The following is a 19242-nucleotide window of genomic DNA, read 5'->3' as shown; positions in this document are numbered from 1 at the left end:
AACCAAAATACTAATTAGTAGGCGTGAGATAATACACTAAAGCCAATATATGAGACATATCCCAAAACAGGCTTCATGAGATACAGACACAGATAAAATATACATTTTTATTTTGATTTAATTTGGAACAACAATTAAATAAACCATGTTAATATCAATATACTGTAAGAAAATTAGATCAGGATTTATGATATAATGTGTCAGTTTTCTCTGTTTTTTTTTCAGTGTCATAAATGTAATTATTGGCAACCTTATTAATACACTATATTGCCAAAAGTTTTGGGACACCCTTCCGAATCATTGAATTCAGTTGAATACCAAGACAATTCCATGCTCCAAACTTTGTGGGAACAGTTTGGGGATGACCCCTTCCTGTTCCAACATGACTGCACACCAGTGCATAAAGCAAGGTCCATAAAGACATGGATGAGAGAGTTTGGTGTGGAGGAACTTGACTGGCCTGCACAGAGTCCTGACCTCAACCTGATAGAACACCTTTGGGATGAATTAGAGCGGAGACTGAGAGCCAGAACTTCTCATCCAACATGCCTGACCTCACAAATGTGCTTCTAGTGGAATGGTCAAAATTTCCCATAAATTTCCCATAAACCTTGTGGAAATCGTTCCCAGAAGAGTTGAAGCTGTTATAGCTGCAAAGGGCGGGCCAACTCCATATTACATTCATGTGCATGTAAAGACAGACATCCCAAAACCTTTGGCAATATAGTGTATGTTTAAGAGATTGTTTAATGGTACATATAAATAATTCCACCTGAAATGTGTGAGTATTATTTACCACACGTCATCAAGCTTCCTTCTGATTAGCATTTTGGACTACAGTATACACTACTGCTTGTGGTGCTGCCACCTAGTGTGGAAGAAGAGGTAGTGCTCAAAATGAATATTAAACAAAAGCATCATCTTTAATTGAGTCTCATGCCTACTAATCAGTAACGTGAAGATCTGAGCACAAACACTGGCACAGGCTTATCTATGAGTAGTCTAAAAACTTTGATTGACTTTATAGACTGAATTCTATAGCGTAATGACATAAAAAAAGCATAGTTTGGCAACTTACTTTTTGAGGACTGGTTTTGATTTTGGGAATCTTTCCTCCACGGCCACGATGTGACTGCTCGTGATCACATTCCAGGTCTTCTAAACGCTGGGTGAGGGCAAGCTTCTGCTGGATGGCCATGCGGAGCAGAGAGTTCAGAGTCTTTTTCTCGTCCTCTGCTGCTGCTAGCTGCCTCTGCATCTCATCCAGCTGAGTAACATACTCATCACACCTGAAGAGAGAGAAATAAGGAGAAAATGGTTACGAATTACAGTTTCAAAACGGTCAGCACACCAATTAGAACAAATGAGCGATGAATGTACCTGGTGGCAAACATGGCCCTCAGAGAGGAAAAGGTAGCTGCATCCTCTTTCAGAGCCTTTAGCTCATTCCTCAGCTTCATCATTGTCTCTGTCACAATAGTCTTCTCATTTTCATACTTGCTCTTCAGGTTAGCCAAGGCTACTTCTGCAGTCTGGGGAAAAAAATGGCACGTAACGCTGTAAAGATTTTTCTTTTGTCATGAATTGAGATGTACTGTAACTGGCAAAGCTTCTAGAAGATGTTCTATATCTTATATGTAATAAGTTAAAAAACTGATACCTTAAAGATAGCTAAAGATATATTTTCCCAAGGTCAACTATTCCTTCAGCCTTGTTAAACAATTTTTATACACTCATACACTAGCTATGCTTAAGCTAATTGCTTAAACTAACTTTTTTGTAACAATGCTAACTACCTAGCTATCAGAGGGCAAGACTTTTGGGCAAGCTAGCTGGATAAAGAAATTCTGAGGTGAAAGTTAATCTAAAATGCTATAACACATATACAACCGCTCAGTGCAACAAATCCAACCCAAATTTGACTTAAAACCTTTAAATGAATAATGTTGTAAAGAAAGCTATGGCCACTAACATGCACACAACAACACACAACAGCATTTCATATAAAGTCTTAAACATGTGCAATTATGAGAAAGATCTGACCACTGGATTACAATGACATTCATTTCCAGTTAGGTGGAATATTTGGTAGAATTTCAGAAATTTCCTGAAAAATGGAATTATTTCATTGGTTTGATATACATTATACTTTCACAAGATGCCCATTGGGGACTTTTTTCTACCGGCATAATCCCCATTTACATTATAAGAAAAAAATGGACTCTTTGCACCTGTTTGTTGGCTTTAAGTACGAGCCGTAGTGTAGCTATCTGCTCTCTCTTCGTGCTTAAGAGCGACTTGAGTTTCAGGATCTCCTCCATGCAGGCTTCCTTGTCCTTGTCGAAGATGGGTGCCAGCTCCCGAGCAGCCGCCCTCTGTCGGGACAGTTGCAGTGAGCGGTCCACAGCTCTCTGCAGGTGCTTGATCTGGTCCCGAATAATGGCGTTCAAGTTGTAAATATTCAAAGGCTCTTTGCGAAGATCTCCGTTAGCCTCTGGTAAAGATGAAGCAGACAGTGAGGCACTGTGGACCGGAGAGCCGAATGGGCTTCTGTTTGGACTCACTGTCTCTGCTTTACCTCCTTCACCTAATGCTTCCTTCAAGGGTGAGTCATGAGGGCTACGAGAAGGATCTGAAGAATTGGCAGCGGCAAGTCGACGAGCAAGGCGTGGTGACAGCAATACGCGTGGGTCATCAGTGCCTTTAAGACTGCCGCTTCGTGTAACACGACTCTGGCGGTAGTAGTCCAGCATGACACGATTAGGTGTTTCGTTGTTGCACAAGCAGACATGATGGTAGAGCTGGGCAAGCTCTTCGCTGAAGGTAACTAACTCATCCTGAGCAGCATTCAGCATGGATTGACTCTCACTGGACATGGATGTTGTGCATCGGAGCTCGGCCTCTAGGCCGGCGATTCGCTCGCGGCTCTCACGACACTCCTTCTCCAGTGATGTCACATGTTCGTAAAGTGCTTGCAGTTTCCCCTCACTTTGGTTACGCTCTTCTGATTGGCTCTCCACAGATTGATTGTACTTTTCCTTCAAGGCTTTCAGCTCAGCTTTCAGGTCGATGACTTCTGTAACAGCTACCTTGTACTTGCATTCCAAGATCTCAATGCCATTAATGTCGATGTCGTACTCACGGCAGCCATTCATCGGGGTGTCCCCTTTCTCGGTCTCTTCAGCATCCAGCTCCTTGTCACTGCACAGGCGTTTCATAGCATTGACACGTGCCGTAAGGCAATTCACACGCTTGTGCTGCTCCGTTAGAGCACCCTGCGTGTGCTGTAGCTGGGTCTGAGACTCCTGCAGGTTGGTCAGTAGGGTGGCCTTTTCTCGCTCCACCTAGTAAATGAGAGGATACAAATGAAATCTGTAGTAGAACCACTGCTTAATGGAATCGGTTCAGTAATATCAGATATACCATATATATTGTTTCTTCTATTTGTTGAGCTATTTCACTTTCATTGTTTTAGTAACCAGGAACATATTACGTTCTTTCCTTCTACAGCTACAGCGTGTGATGTTATGGATTAAGTCTGAAGTCTCTACCATGTCTCTACAAAGTGTTGATGCTGTAGACTCCTTCCATAAATGCTAAATAAACCTACCTACTTCCAGAAATCATCACTATATCAGTGATAAGTTTTTATTTGTGACATATTAGATTTTTAGTCCCAGTTGAGTGTCAAACGTGTTTATAGTTGCTGAATGACAATAAATTAATATATTGAAATAATGGCGTAGATTATTGAATTAAAAAAAAAAATCACTATTAACCTTCATTTTATTTCTTAATTGTAGATAATGGAAATAATGGTCTTTGAGCTGTAAATCTAGATTGCATAAGACTGGGGTAGGGTTGGATTGGGACATGTTAACAGATTTATTTTTAATGTTCTATTATTATTATTATTATTATTATTTATTATTATTATTATTATTTATTATTATTATTATTATTATTATTATTTAGATTCACTAACAAATAGCAAGTTCTAGATGTTCACCTCTCTACACTCAGTTATTTCTGTCTTCTGGTTATATTGGAGTTGAATTAGGTATTAACATCGATCTATTTTCCTTATTCTGTATCGGAATCATAAACAATACCAAATCAAGACTACTAAACAACCTAAACCTAAATAACTACTCAGTAATGCCTAAAGGCATTTAACTGTTTCTTACTGGCGTATCTAATATACATTCTTTTTTCTAAGGGACGATGTAGTGAAGTACATGGGATACAACTTCACTTCAATTATATGATACACTAATTTATGGATGCCATTTTAAATATTAGATCTAAGATATGATATAATTTAACTTATAAATCTCAACAAAGACCTGGGCTATTTCAATGAATGCTTGAAAGTGTCATAGTGTGTGATTCCTGTAATTGAACTCAAGTGCTGCTTTCTGATCAGCCACTATATTGGTAAATAAGCTATTTTCATCATTTGATTGAATTTCAGTCCATCTTTGGAGGAGATCCACGAAAACAGAAAATAAATACATACAGTAAACAGATTAGCCTGAAAGCTGTGTTTGACTTTCTTGTGGGAAAATGCAACAATATGTGTATGTGTAAAAAGTACGTGTGTGTACTGAAGATCTAACATGAGCCCTGTAGATGGTTTAAGGATGATCATTTTATGTCACTAGAGACAGTTGTGTGTGTGGAGATCATTATAAATTGAAATGCTCAACGAGAGAAAGTGGTAGCGGTCCTTGGTGGTTGTTTGGAAGGTTGGGGTTCAAGCTCCAAGCACCACCACAATGCCACCATTGGGCCGCCCAAGCAAGGCCCTTGACCCTCTCTGCTTCAAGGGTCTGCATCATGCCTGACCCTGTGCTCTGACCCCAACTTCCAAAGCTGGGATATGTGAAGAAAGAATTTCACTGCAAATCTGAAATCTGGCCCATCCCATCTGGCAGCAGCAACCATGCCACGGTTAAAGTCACAGAGGTCACACTTTGTCTATATTCCGATATATGATGTGAACATTAACTGGAGCTCTTGGCCTGATTTATTGTGCCGCTGCCACACGATTGGTTAATTGAATAACTGCATGAAAGAGCAGATGTACTCTGTTATTCTTATTAAAGTGGACTGTGAGTTGTGTGCTTGTTTTTAGATTTAAATTTTAATTGAAAACACCTTTTCAAAATTTGGGTACATCATTTCATTACAAATTATTCTACCATTACAGAACATTTTACTGTTAGTTTTCCCTTTGTTTAAAACATCAAACTTTTATGCAATAACTGCATGTGACTGACAATATTTCTCATTGTTCATGTTGCATTCACCATGTTTACCTGAAAACATTTAATAATGAATTCTCTATGAATTGAATAATTTCAGTGTAGTCTATGTAGTTATACTGACACGGAATGTTGATTGTCTGGAATCTAGATATTACGATTCGAGAGGATTTAGTATGACTATGATTTGAGCTGTGAATTTGGATGATGAAATCTTGCTCCTTTTATTCATTTATAAACCAGATATGTCAGGCTTGTGATGGCTTTGTTACTAAAATGTTGCTCTGTATGTAGAAGATACTCTATGTTTGTCTTATCACTGGTAGAGTTTCTATTCCTGTCCCCAACTGTTTCCTCTTCCCCCGTATTACTGTTTCCAACTGAAAATGCCAATGTCTCTCTCTCTCTCACTCTCTCTCTCTCTCACACACACACACACACACACACAAAACACTGTGTGGGATGACCTTATGGCTGTACATATAAGCAGTGACAGATGGGAAAGTGTGAATCTGACGATATTACACTCTAATAATAAACATACCTGCTGTCATTATTGAAACCCGTCACTTATTTTCTAGTTTTTTATACCAATAGTGCATAAAAAATTCACACAAACCACATAATCACAAATAAATAATAAATAAATAATAAATAATAAATCTTACTATAAATAATAATCTTACTAAATCCACTCATGAGTCATGATATCTGGATTCAAGACAATCGACTTTCAAATCCCAGTGCAGTGTTGGCATAACTACACAGGCTAGAAATCGAAGCTAACCATGTCATCGGTCTTAGCGAAAGGTTTCTTTATTTCTTTTTGTTTTTCTTTCCCAATAATGCATTTCCATAGGCCATGCTGTCTAGAGTCATATTAGAAGTTTACCGAGTGACTGACAGGCCAGGTAATGTTTCAAATGATGCTGTGTGCTTATATTAAAAGTTCCTCTTAGAAGACGTTTTTCTTATCCGAATAAAAAGCTCATTACTCGGCCGTAGTCGATAAGGACTCATTAAGGTAGGAGGTATATAAAGAGCCAATTCTTGCTCTAAATAGTCTACTGATTTATCTTTGGATTGAATTCGGATGGTCAGGGTAACTAGGTTAAGACTTTAAATGCAGTGTTGAATGTATGAGCCTACTGCTACATACAAATAAAATGCAATTATAACCATTATAAATTAATCCTCAGTGCACATTTAAACTATATTGAACTCTAAGCAATTCATCATGTTTCCGTACAGGGAAAAAGGTGTAATTAATCAATGAATAAAGTATTAATATAACTGTGGTGATATTAGGATTAACTGATGTGCTGAGAGAGAGTAAAGAGAAACCTTAGAGAACTGAACTGAAAGTAACCTTTCCTGATAATCGGAAAAGTAACTATAATTTCTTTCATTAAAAAAAAAAAAAAATATATATATATATATCTATATATATATATATATATATATATCTATATATATATATATATATATATATATGTATATATACATATATATATATATATATATATATATATATATATATATATATATATATATATATATATGATAATGAATACATTTAATAATAAAATTATATATTTTTATATTATGCTTTTGTATAGACTAGGGATATAAAAATTATTGTACACAGAAATTTTAACAAAAAAATGTAAAAATTTGTTGCCATTCTCAGCATGAATGTCAGTTCTTTCCTACAGGTAAAAGACATAAGATCTAGCTTACTAACCTGTAAGAGTTGCTGTTTCAGTTTCTGGATTTCAGAGAGGTTAAGTTCGCTGAACAGATCAGACACAGGGTTCAGTGTTGGCCGGTGGTAGTCACCGTTCATCTTCGGCCCATGGCCGTTACATCCGTTACACCTGTTACTGTCCTCGTTATTAGGACTAGAGCCGGAGGCCAAGGTGCCATTAGTGTTCGGCTCCTCTGCAAACTTTAATCCCTCCACCACAGAGATGGGGATCTGTGTGCTGGTTCCATACACACTGTCAGTCAGGCTGAGGTGGTGGGCTAGCTCCTTCCTCAGGCTGTTCTTCTGTTCTCTTTCACTCTTCAGAGCATCCAGCGCCTCTTCTAACTGTCCCTCAGAGATGTCCTTCAAACGTAATGCGTCATCTAATTGGCTGTTGAGCAGAACTGTTTCTTCTTCCAGTACTTTGATTTCATGCTTTAAACCCTCATACTCCACCTGTGAATAGAAGGAGTTGTCTTATGTAAGGAGTAAAAGATGATGGGGAAGGCTCTTATAGAAAAATAGTCAGTTGCTTAAAAATGTTTTAGAATAAGTGCAATAATATAAACCTGCTATTTATCTTTATCTTACCTGTTATTTGGTTTATGATGCTAAACAAGGCTGACTCTATTATTTACAAGGCTCTTATTTCTTTACTTCTCCTAAAAAAACATTATTCTTACTTTCTAGAAACTATTTTTCTAGGGTTCTACATGAATATGGTATGCGTTGTACAACATAGCTGTTCCTTACACATGCAATTTGTCTAAAATAGCTATTGGGTAGCATGTACAAGTTCCTTTGTATATTTCAGTGGCGAGCCAGCCAGGAGGTCGATAGGCCAAATACGTTTATTCAATCAGTTAAAAACTGACAGATAGTTTTAAAACAAATCAGGAACAGTGTTCAATAGGGAGAAACACGTGTGTGAGAGACTGTTTCTTTGTGTGTGTTCACCTGATTCTGCTTGAGTGTGGACACCAGTTTCTGTAGAGTGATGTTCTCCTCCTCCAGCTCAGTGTAGTCCTGTAGCAATCTGGCTTCTCTGAACTTATACTCTTTAATCTCTTCTCTCATCCTGCTCTTCTGCAGCTCCAGCATCTCGTTACTCTGCAGCAAACAGGAAGACGCCAAGAGAGGAAACAATGTCTGGTTATTCAGTAAGTAACATGAGGGAAAGGAGACCTGAACTTCTTTCCAACAATGTTACAGCTAACACAGAGAAATGGAGGACAAAATACAGGTCAAAACATCAGTCACAGATGAACTGTTAATCATTGCATGTAAAAATCACATTATTTTGCCAGAAGCGCTACTCAAGATCGTTCCTAAACCAGTAGATAAACCTGTATATATAATTTGTTACTTCAATACCACATACAGGAAACACTGTGCATGTGATCATTACCACACAAGCCCTTTAACACCTTTGCAATGTTTCATTACTCTTCTTGAATGGTGTACAGTGGTGTTCTCAATCTGTCCATGTTTCTGCTAATGTGGATGCTGAATTATAAATTGCTCTCCTTGTAAGGAAGCCCTGATGTCTGCATTACCTCCCTCACTGAATACTCTACACAGAGAAAATAGAACAAAGAAATGCCCAGATGCAGAAATAGCTGAGTATGACAGTGTGCTCTGAAGATAAAGATCCCCTTGGGGTAAAACCATTACTATACTTCTGGTATGGTGCGAGAAGTTTAACATATAGAATCCAGAGCTTCTGTTCAGTGTCGTAATATAATGCTTTCTTGAGTTTGGTTTCCCTGTTACCATGTAGAACCTCTTTAGAAATCCTTGGGTAATACTTTTAATGTAACTTTACTTAGTGTAACATGTCCAGTTTAACCAAATGACATTCTTACAATGTCAAAACTTTTGTAATGAAATGCAAAATTAAATATTTATTTCTAACTTTGTAATATTACCTGGCTATGTGCCTGTCCCTTCTACAGGAAGTTACAAAGCTATTCATACTTTTTGTTGCTCTCTCGGATGCTCCCTGTTTGGGGTCGCCACGGCGGATCATTTAGTCCGCATGTTTCGATTTGGCACAGATTTTATGCCGGATGCCCTTCCTGACACAACCCTCCCATTTAATCCAGGCTTGGGACCGGCACTGATAGTTAACTCCTCAGAGGCTGGGTTAGCGCCCTGCCTGGGAATCGAACCCGGGTTATGGCAATGAGAGGACGGGATCCTGCCGCTGGAGGCACACAAAGCCATTCATACTTATAATAATTATATAATCCAATACAGAATTTGAACCAACACCGGGGATATGTATAATTGCAAGAGATTTGGAACAGAATTTATCTTTTTTTCATTGTTATCTAATACACCATTTTTTCGATTCAATTCGGTGCCATCTCTGATTTAGATACTTGGAGACCATGGTTATTCTTGGAAAATATTCACACGTTTCCAAACACTGCTGATCCGTGCAAACATGCAGGGTGAAATCCCAGTGCTGAGTGAAGATGCTCACAGAAGTGCTGATACAGAAACTAGTGTGAGTGTGTGTGTGCGTATGTATGTGTGTGTGTGTAGCTGAGTTTGGAGTCTGGCCAGGTCCTGTAGAGACACAGCGAAGTGAATCTTCCTCTATTTTACAAACTGTGCAGCCATTTGAGCTCAGCTCAGAGATGCTGTTATCTATCTCTACTATTACTCTCCTATCAGCTCCTCACCATCTGGTTTTCTAACTTAAAATACTACACAAATAAATATTTCTCAGTAATCCATACATACATCTTTTCTAGATGAACTGTACAATAACTCTCTACAGTAATCTCCAGTTCTCTAAAGCCCAGTGAAGCTTTTCAATGCTATATAATGTTATATTAGGCGGTTATACAGTATTAGGCCCTCAACGGTGACCTTGAAAGGTGAGCAGTGTTATTGATTAGTGTGTACAACTCAGCATTCGCAGAGGATGTGTTGAATCATTGTATATTCACAGCGTGGCTGTGTCCTCAGCTACAAATGAGCTGGGTGTAAAGTCCAGAGGATTACTGAACAATTATCACCCAGTAGGATGCAATTGTCACATTGTTAATCATGGGATACACACACACACACACAGACACACTGGGGTCAGCAGCAGTGCGTCAGCATGATGCTGGATATGACCCAGGAAGTCGGGCCAGAATGCTGGGATAAAATACACCTCTGCATCGTAGTAAAAAAAAACAGCAGGAGACTCGGAGAAATCGGAGAAATTGGTGGTACAAAGAGATAAAAACATAAATGATATATAAGGTTATGTTCACGTACATTCTGAAGAACAGTCAGCTGATCTGTCTATATGTCTATCACTTCTTTAGTGAGTTGGAAAGCCATGCATACTAACAGACAGAAAACACTATCTGTATTACCTCAGCTCTGTTTATTCAACCCCTTTTCTACCAGCTGATACTGATACCCATCTGATATTTGTTTTCTTTAAAGACTAGACCGATTTATCCATCTTTTTCTAAAATAAGTGACTGAAATAACGTTCTGTATTCTGTGGAAAATAGCATCTGACTTTTTTAAGAATCTTATAGGACTAGAGAAGCTCTGTGTGTATATTTGCGGCGTATATTTGTGTCTTTATGCAGACATCAGGACATTCCCCTTATTCCCGAGCTCGATAACGGATTTGCCCTCTACAATAGCCCATGGCGACAGTCTCTGACCCTGAACCCACCCCTGCCCTCTGACTCAAACTGCTGACTCAAACACAATAACACACACATGCACACACTCTGAATGACCCTAGTCAAGGCCTGCTGAAGTGAATGCCCTGACCTGAAGGCTAATACAAACACATATGAGTAATGAGCAGTGATCACTAATTAAGGCTTTAAGCAACTTGTAAGAAAACCCCAGCACTACCAAGCTGCTACAGCTGGGTGGCTGAGCATATGTCAAGTTGTGCTGGATAAAAGTTTTCAGCAAATAGTAAATCTGATGCATGTACAGGACATGGGTATAATTTAGCATCCCTGTAGAATTATGTAGGATGATTCCTAGGTAAACTAACCTCTCTTAATTCCTGGATTAGCATGTTAAGGCGTTCGCTCTCTGCCTGTGTGTTGGAAGCCACTGAGCGACTCAGAGTGAGATCTGTCTGCAACTCCAGCAGGCGATCCTTGTAGTACGCCTCTTTGGAAGCGGACTCTTGCAGAAGCGTCTCCTCATTCGTCTCTCCGTCCTCTGCCACTTTACGCTGGTTAGTGTACGCCTGGCCAAATGCCTGCAGAAACCAAACAGATGGAGATTAGTCACCAAGACTGAAGTTAAAAGCAGTTATACAAATTGATTACCTGTGTGGTTAAAGAATGGTTAGAGATTCATTAATCCCCATGCGTTGAGAAAGCTGACGAACTTTTCAGCACAAAGACATGTCCTACGTTCTCCTCACCCGGACAGACGCCTGACTGCTGCAGGTACACTTGAAGGTAATTGAGATAATATTTCAGCACCTCGCTCTGATCAATAAAAACAGTGTTCCAATTCTCCTGACACAGGTTTTCCATACTGCTTAGATCCGATACATCATGACTGACACATCCTGCCTTGATTGGAAAACAACACCTGCTATAAACAGATGCATAGAAGTTCTAGAAGGCTAGAAGTTCAGGATCAGGACGTAGAGAAAAGGTGCTCTGTTCAGAAAACAGCAGCGTGAATATATCTGAGAATAAAACAGACTGAATAATCTGTTATACACCTGAGCTGTTGTATTCTCAAATCTGATTGGTCAGAATTTTCTGATTTTCTGAAAAATTCATACATTTTCTACAACAGCAGCTCAGACAGGAGTTCTAATCACAGGTTTATACAGTATTAATACACTTGTTCTAATATGTTTCATGCGAATAGTATCCGAGAGGTGGCAGATAATCTGACTAATAAAAACTTAAATTGCTAAAAATGTTATTTACAAAAAAAAAGGATTGATATAGTAAAGTTCTCTGTATAGATATATTTATTTATCATACATTGTTCAGGCATAACATTATGATCAGTGACAGGTGAAGTGAATAACACTGATGATCTCCTCATCATGGCACCTGTTAGTGGGTGGGATATATTATGCAGCAAGTGAACATTTTGTCCTCAAAGTTGATGTGTTAGAAACAGGAAAAATGGACAAGTGTAAGGATTTGAGCGAGTTTGATGAAGGGCCAAATTGTGATGGCTAGATGACTGGATCAGGGCATCTCCAAAACTGCAGCTCTTGTGGGGTGTTCCCGGTCTGCAGTGGTCAGTATCTATCAAAAGTGGTCCAAGGAAGGAACAGTGGTGAACCGGTGACAGGGTCATGGGCAGTCAAGGCTCATTGATGCACGTGGGGAGCGAAGGCTGGCCCGTGTGATCCGATCCAACAGACGAGCTACTGTTGATCAAACTGCTGAAGAAGTTAATGTTGGTTCTGATAGAAAGGTGACAGAATACACGTTGCTTTTGGGTCAGGGCTGTTTTGGCAGCAAAAGTGGGACCAACACAATATTAGGCAGGTGATCATAATGTTATGCCTGGTCGGTGTATATGGCAGTTTTGGTTATAAAACCTTTGTAACCTTTTTTGTCATGGGAAAATCATGGGACTGTGTGCTTTCTTGTTTCTCAGTACCATGATGCAGACTACTAAAGTCTTCGTCATTTTAAACACTAATTTCTCACTATTAAAGGGAACATTATCATACTTAGAAAAAAGCGAGGTATAATATTAAAAGCAAATCTTTCTGCCATCTCTGTTGTTTATTTTCCTAGTTTTCCCTGGAGCTATTATATACTGAAGATAAATGGAGATTCTACAGCAGGCTCCCAGTTGACAAGAAAATCAATGAATTGCTTACTGGGAAAAATGGAGGGAAAGATACAGTATGTCATGAAGGGCAAAAACAATCGATGCAGTATGAGAGGAGCTCTGTGGCTGAAAAGATGCTGACAAGGCATGAAGCATATCAGACATACACTGCACATGCCGCCCTCATCCCATTTCTATACAGAGTTCTATGTACTGTATACGTGGGTTTAACAATCATGCAAATCTGGAACAAAGAAATCCAAATCTCTAGGATAAGGAAGTGATGTAGGATAATAACACATTGTAAGGAAAAACGAACAGCAGGCAGGAGTAAAGTTCAAAGCAGATACAGCAGTATGTCTGAAATACCATATGGTTTTCTTTTTGTCCATACTGTTAATACGGCACAGTCAGTTAAAGCAAATTAGCGAATCAGCAAAACAGCCGGGACATGACCTTGCCTTTATGATAGCATGTGACCACTAAAATGAACGTTACAATATTACAAAAATATATGGGAAGTACTTCACGTTAGTGATTGTGTCAGTTAGATACGGTGTCATCTGTCAAATCTGCCAGTATCACAAAAAGAGTATAATTCTCAACAGGGACACAACAGTCTCCATCTGTCAAATCACAGGTTTATATTAAAGCACATGTTAAACACGATATTGCCAAAAGTTTTGGGACGCCCCTCCAAATCATTGAATTCAGGTGTGGTTTTTCAGGGGTTGAGCTTGGCCCCTTAGTTCCAGTGAAAGGAACTCTTAATGGTTCAGTTTACCAAGACATTTTGGACAATTTCATGGAACAATTTTTTCCAACATGACTGCACACCAGTTTCACAAAGCAAGGTCCATAAAGACGTGGATAAGTGAGTTTGGTGTGGAGGAACTTCACAGAGTCCTGACCTCAACCTGATAAAACACCTTTGGGATGAATTAGAGCGGAGACTGTGAACCAGTCCTTCTCATCCAACATCAGTGCCTGACCTCACAAACGCCCTTCTAGAAGAATGGTCAAAAATTCCCATAAACACACTCCTACACCTTGCAGAAAACCTTCCCAGAAAAGTTGAAACTGTTATAGCTGCAAAGGGCGGGCCAACTCCATATTACATTCCTGTGCATGTTAAGGCAGTTTTTAAATGTCTCTGGTCAAATTCTAAATCAACTATAATCCTGCTTTCTTGTTTCTCAGTACCATGATGCAGACCACTAAAGCCACTATGAGACCAGAGCTGGTGTCATCTGTCAAAACTGCCTGTATCACAAAAAAGAGACTTCATCTCTCAGCAGTAAGAGTTAAAACAGGAAAAGAGGGAAATGCTAACTTTAATCATGACAGATATGTTGATCTACCTCATGTCGTATTTAGCTTCGTTAGCTTTTTCCTGGTCAGGACTGTGGCACCGGGCAGGAATACACCCTGTCTGATTCACACTTAGAAGCAATTCAACTACTGCCTGGTTTTTATATAGCGGGAGAAAATCTGAGAATCTGAAAGTGTGCTTTCACACTGGCAGTTTAGTCTGAAACAGAGCACAGTTTGAATAATAAATCAGTAATGTGAAAGCTGTCATGTGGACCAGGAAGCGCAATGCGGTACCGAACCCGAGACAACGTGTAGGAGGTGATGTGAGTTTAGTTGTACTGGAACTGTGCCACGATTCCCCTGAATGTGAACTCAGGATGTAAAATATACTGCAGATACACTGATCAAGGATAACATTATGACCACCTGCCTAATATCGTGTTGGTCCCCCTTTTTGCTGCCAAAACAGCCCTGACCCATCCATGGGCTCCACCTGGCAACTTACAGGATTTAAAGGATACTTTCTGATAGATACTGACCACTGCAGACCGGGAACACCCCACAAGAGCTGCAGTTTTTTGGAGATGTTCTGATCCAGTCGTCTAGACATCACAATTTGGTCCTTGTCAAACTCGCTCAAATCCTTACTCTTTGCCATTTTTCCTGCTTCTAACACACCAACTTTGAGGACTCACTTGCTGCCTAATATATCCCACCCACTAACAGGTGCCATGATGAGGAGATCATCAGTGTTACTCACTTCACCTGTCAGTGGTCATAATGTTATGGCTGATCTGTGTATATTTTAGCTGATGATGGCATCGTGCATACCATGAACGGCAGGGGAAGGCTGTGAGACACAGAAGAAGTGAGGTGCTTTATTCAGATATGGGGATTCTATCCAATTCAATTCATTAGATTATGGGGAGAAGAAAACATACAGCACCAGAACTCATAACTCACGATAATAAAAAAGCAAAATGGTTTTGGTGTTGCATTTGTTCTCCTTGCACCTTTGTGAACACAAATGCACGGGGGTTCAGTAGCATCATGTGAGTCTGAATCCAGACCAACGGTGCAGGGGCACCATGATCAATCTCACTCGGATTCGGACTGCAGCAAACATACCCAGTGTTAAAACCATCAGAACACATACAATACAACTCTTCACAGACAATAACCGAGTTCATGTCAAGTGCCTCTACTTACTCCAGGCATTTTTCTAGTAATTATGACAGTATGGAAGCTCTAATAGCACTCAAGCCCACTCACCAGCAAAAGAAACTGCAATGTTGCCCTATGACCAATGTCTCTTCACTGCAATGCATTATTAATAAGGCCACTGGAGATTTATGCACTTTATCAGCAGTTATCAGATGAATATTTGTGCATGTGCAGAAGCAGACAGTGTGTAGGATAAGCACTACTGACTACACTGAAGTCTGCTGGTGGACAGAGATCATTTATCACATCTACAGGACATCTGCTCTGCAGCAATTTATGCTTTATAGAGTACAGTACATGAGAGGAATTTCTCACCACTTAACACTATTATGAGAAATAATATTAAAAGAAATGAAGTATATCCACTTGTGTTCTGTATTCTCATGGATTGTACTGATATCTCACAAACGTGTGTGTAAAATATACAGTGCATACATGAGTATTTTTCCCTAGAGTTATAGTGCAGCGATCTCTGCGTTTTCACACATCTGTGAAGCAATGACAGCTTCCTTCAAAGATAGCCAGCAGATGCCAAGTGCTAATTGGCTGGCTGGCAACTGTCACTGCTAGTGAAAAATAAAACGCAGTTAGGAGAGCAGAGGTATGATCCCTTTTCATACAAGCCGGGTAATGATAACACAGGAATTTAATGAGAATTCCATCTGCTCCATGTTCATACAGATGAGGCCAAATATCAATAATACACATTTACACATTCCGACACGTTCAACATGATCACATTTTAAATAATCATCTGGATTGTCATCATCATCATCATCATCATCATCATCATCAAATATTACACATTGCATGAAAGATATTTATCTTCAATGTGATTTTTCTCTGGAAACTTTGCATATTACACTTAATTGGAAAAACTTGAACAGGTAATATTTTTTCATACTTCATACTGTCCAGTTTTGATAATCCTGTGCTCACTATAGCCTCAGCTTTCTGTTCTCACCTGACAGAAGCAGAACCTGAACTTGTAATTTGATGTATTCTGAATTCTGAGATGCTTTTCTGCTCACTGTGGTGGTAAAGAGTGATTATTTCAGTTGCAGTTGCCTTCCTTCAAGCTCAAAGGAAGTCTGGCTCACCTCTCACATCAACAAGGTGTTTCCAACATACTTGCTTTTTCACACCATTCTCACAACATAAACTACTGATAATCTTGCAACTGAAAATCTCAGGTGTCACTGAGGTCACCATTCTGATGTTTGATGTGGAAGCTCTTGACCTGTGTCTACAGCATCTTACACCAATCAGGTGTCGTGACAGGTCACGTGAATAAGACTGATTATCCCCTCATCATGGCACCTGTTAGTGGGTGGGATATATTAGGCAGCAAGTGAACATTTTGTCCTCAAAGTTGATGTGTTAGAAGCAGGAAAAATGGACAAGCGTAAGGATTTGAGCGAGTTTGACAAGGGCCAGATTGTGATGGCTAGACGACTGGATCAGAGCATCTCCAAAACTGCAGCTCCTGTGGGGTGTTCCTGGTCTGCAGTGGTCAGTATCTATCAAAAGTATCCTTTAAGTCCTGTAAGTATCCTTTAAGTCCTGTAAGTCCCATGGAGGCCCTACTTCGCAACCTACAGGACTTTAAGGGTCTGCTGCTAACATCTTGGTGCCAGATACCACAGCACACCTTCAGGGATCTAGTGGAGTCCATGCCATCCATGGGTCAGGGCTGTTTTGGCAGCAAAAGGGGGACCAACACAATATTAGGCAGGTGGTCATAATGTTATGCTTGATCAGTGTATGTGTTGCACCGCTACCATGTGAGCAGCTGATTGGATAACACCAACAATGTGCAGGAAGTGTTCCTATTTATATTTTGCTGAAATTCAATGCAATTTAATTTTAATATAAGTTTATTTAAATCCTTACTGTAGTGCAATGTAAAATGCATTTACAGCAATGTGAATAAATGCTCTTTAGGGATTTCTTTAAGCCATAATTTCATTAGAAATATGACAGTGATAAAGTAGGTAAGCACCAACCGTCCTTGTGTTAATTATCCCTAAATTAATTTGAAATTAAAATGATTTACATTTAACACAAAGTACTGCAACCAAGCTGGGAGGAGTGGTCAGCGCCAACAGCAACAAAAGCGGGTTTGCTTTGTGCCTCACTTTGATTTCCATACCCTGGGGATGGGCTGATTGTAAGGGAGTGTTGTGAAAGGCAAGTGGATACAAAAGCTTAGATTAATTCAGTTCCAGCATGAATAATCTCGTATTGTGAGGGAAAGTCAATGTCCCTGTAGCTTGCTGAGGCACCTCTGCCTTCCAGATGGACTCGGGGGGCTCAGAGAGAGAGAGAGTGAGAGAGAGAGAGAGAGAGAGAGACAGAGAGACAGAGACAGATACACAGAACGACAGTTAGGATCAGTACTGTTCTATAGAGACTGGATTTTGGATGGCTAATGCAGGAGGCAGATGGTTTTGTGAAAGTATTGTATCCGTAAACCCACTTTCTCCATCTGGTTACAGCTTTGGAGAAGGGTGTGTTGCACACAGACCAGGTCTGAGTAAAATACACGTTCATACACTAGGCATGGTAACTTTATTTATTTATTTATTTATTACAGGAACTATAAAAAATTAAATTTTTCATGTTTCATATTCAATGAAACATTCACATGACTTCTAATTTGAGAGTTTCCTGTATAAGTAGCTTTCACAATGGTTTAACAAAGCTCCACTTCTTCATACAGAATTGTGTGAAAAAGCAACTGGTTTGTCAGCAAAGCAACAGTGCCACATCACAGTCAATAAAAACGATGTAACATCCAATAATCCCATTTGCTGACTTCAGTTAACAATATCACGCTTGTTATTTGTCATCAATTGACAAGCTAGATTAAAACACTTGTCCATACAGGGTTTTTTCCCAATATTGAATAATAAAAAGCTTTATATATCAGTATAATGTGTGATTATACAAAAAATCCTAGAATCCCGATTCTAGTCCAGTTGGTATACTCAATTTAAAATAAACAACAACTTTATGGTGACTTTTGTATTAATAGGATTATTTATGCAGTCTTATTATACACTGATTTTCTGGTGTTGTTCATGGAGAGGTTCATTAGCATTTCTCCTTCAGGCACACAAGCTGTCAGTTGTGAGGTCAATGCAGCAACTAGAGAGGGCTTTTCCAGCCAGACGTTCAAGCTCTTTTGTTAATGTGACTGAAAAAAAAAAAAAAGATGTGTGCATGGCTTCCATTTTGTGATTTTGAGGAATTAGTTTTGTCAAGTCACAACATGCGTTATCTAAATATTTATTAGTGTAATACAAGGGTAGTCCTGCATGTTTAAATGTCCTCCTTCAGTTGTTTAGTGAAAAATAGAACAGGACAGGAAGAACTTTAAGACTCGCTATGAAAACTTTGGATGCATTCACTACCTGGGTTTCTGGAGTGGAGATATTGATTGTTTCCAAATCACGTCTGGAAACAGTGACATGATGCTTATAACCTTCTAATATCCCTGGCTATACTGAAGGGCTTCATTTCTTCCTAAGCTTTAGTACCCACTCTTTCTCGGTAGAGCTGAGATCTCATACAGACTAGCTTCAGTCATCTTAATAATATAAAATGCTTAAATAACATAAACAAAATTATATTTTATAAGAACATAAAGACAGAACATGAGACAGATGGCAGTCTTCAGCACCATGGAGAGGGACTGAAACCTGAGAACTTACTGCAACATCTGTGGGATCACAAATGAGGTGTGTGTGTGTGTGTGTGTGTGTGTGTGTGTGTGCTCATTCAAATCAATATAAATCTCATTTTGCAATCCTTTGCAAATCCTAATAGGAATTAAAATGAAACTGTCATATTGGATGTCATTCATTTTGCCTTTTTGTATGTGTAACT

At 39.2% G+C, this 19242-nt stretch overlaps 1 protein-coding gene across 3 annotated transcripts in view; it reads right to left on the bottom strand.

Moving 5' to 3' along the window:
* The window catches only part of bicd1a (bicaudal D homolog 1a), a 37732-nt gene that overhangs the window by 4888 nt on the left and 13602 nt on the right, over positions 1–19242 (bottom strand). For all 3 annotated transcript variants that reach the window (XM_058387093.1, XM_058387095.1, XM_058387094.1), the window contains exons 2-7: positions 11042–11254; positions 7972–8124; positions 7012–7470; positions 2232–3344; positions 1381–1532; positions 1079–1289 (exon numbers count right to left, since the gene is read on the bottom strand). In XM_058387093.1, coding sequence (XP_058243076.1) covers positions 1079–1289; positions 1381–1532; positions 2232–3344; positions 7012–7470; positions 7972–8124; positions 11042–11254 — 2301 coding nt within the window. The remainder of the gene's footprint in view (positions 1–1078; positions 1290–1380; positions 1533–2231; positions 3345–7011; positions 7471–7971; positions 8125–11041; positions 11255–19242) is intronic.

Source organism: Hemibagrus wyckioides, linkage group LG04 (assembly GCF_019097595.1).
Source record: "Hemibagrus wyckioides isolate EC202008001 linkage group LG04, SWU_Hwy_1.0, whole genome shotgun sequence".
NCBI classification, from domain to species: domain Eukaryota; kingdom Metazoa; phylum Chordata; class Actinopteri; order Siluriformes; family Bagridae; genus Hemibagrus; species Hemibagrus wyckioides.
This window is presented reverse-complemented; position numbering and strand designations above follow the sequence as displayed.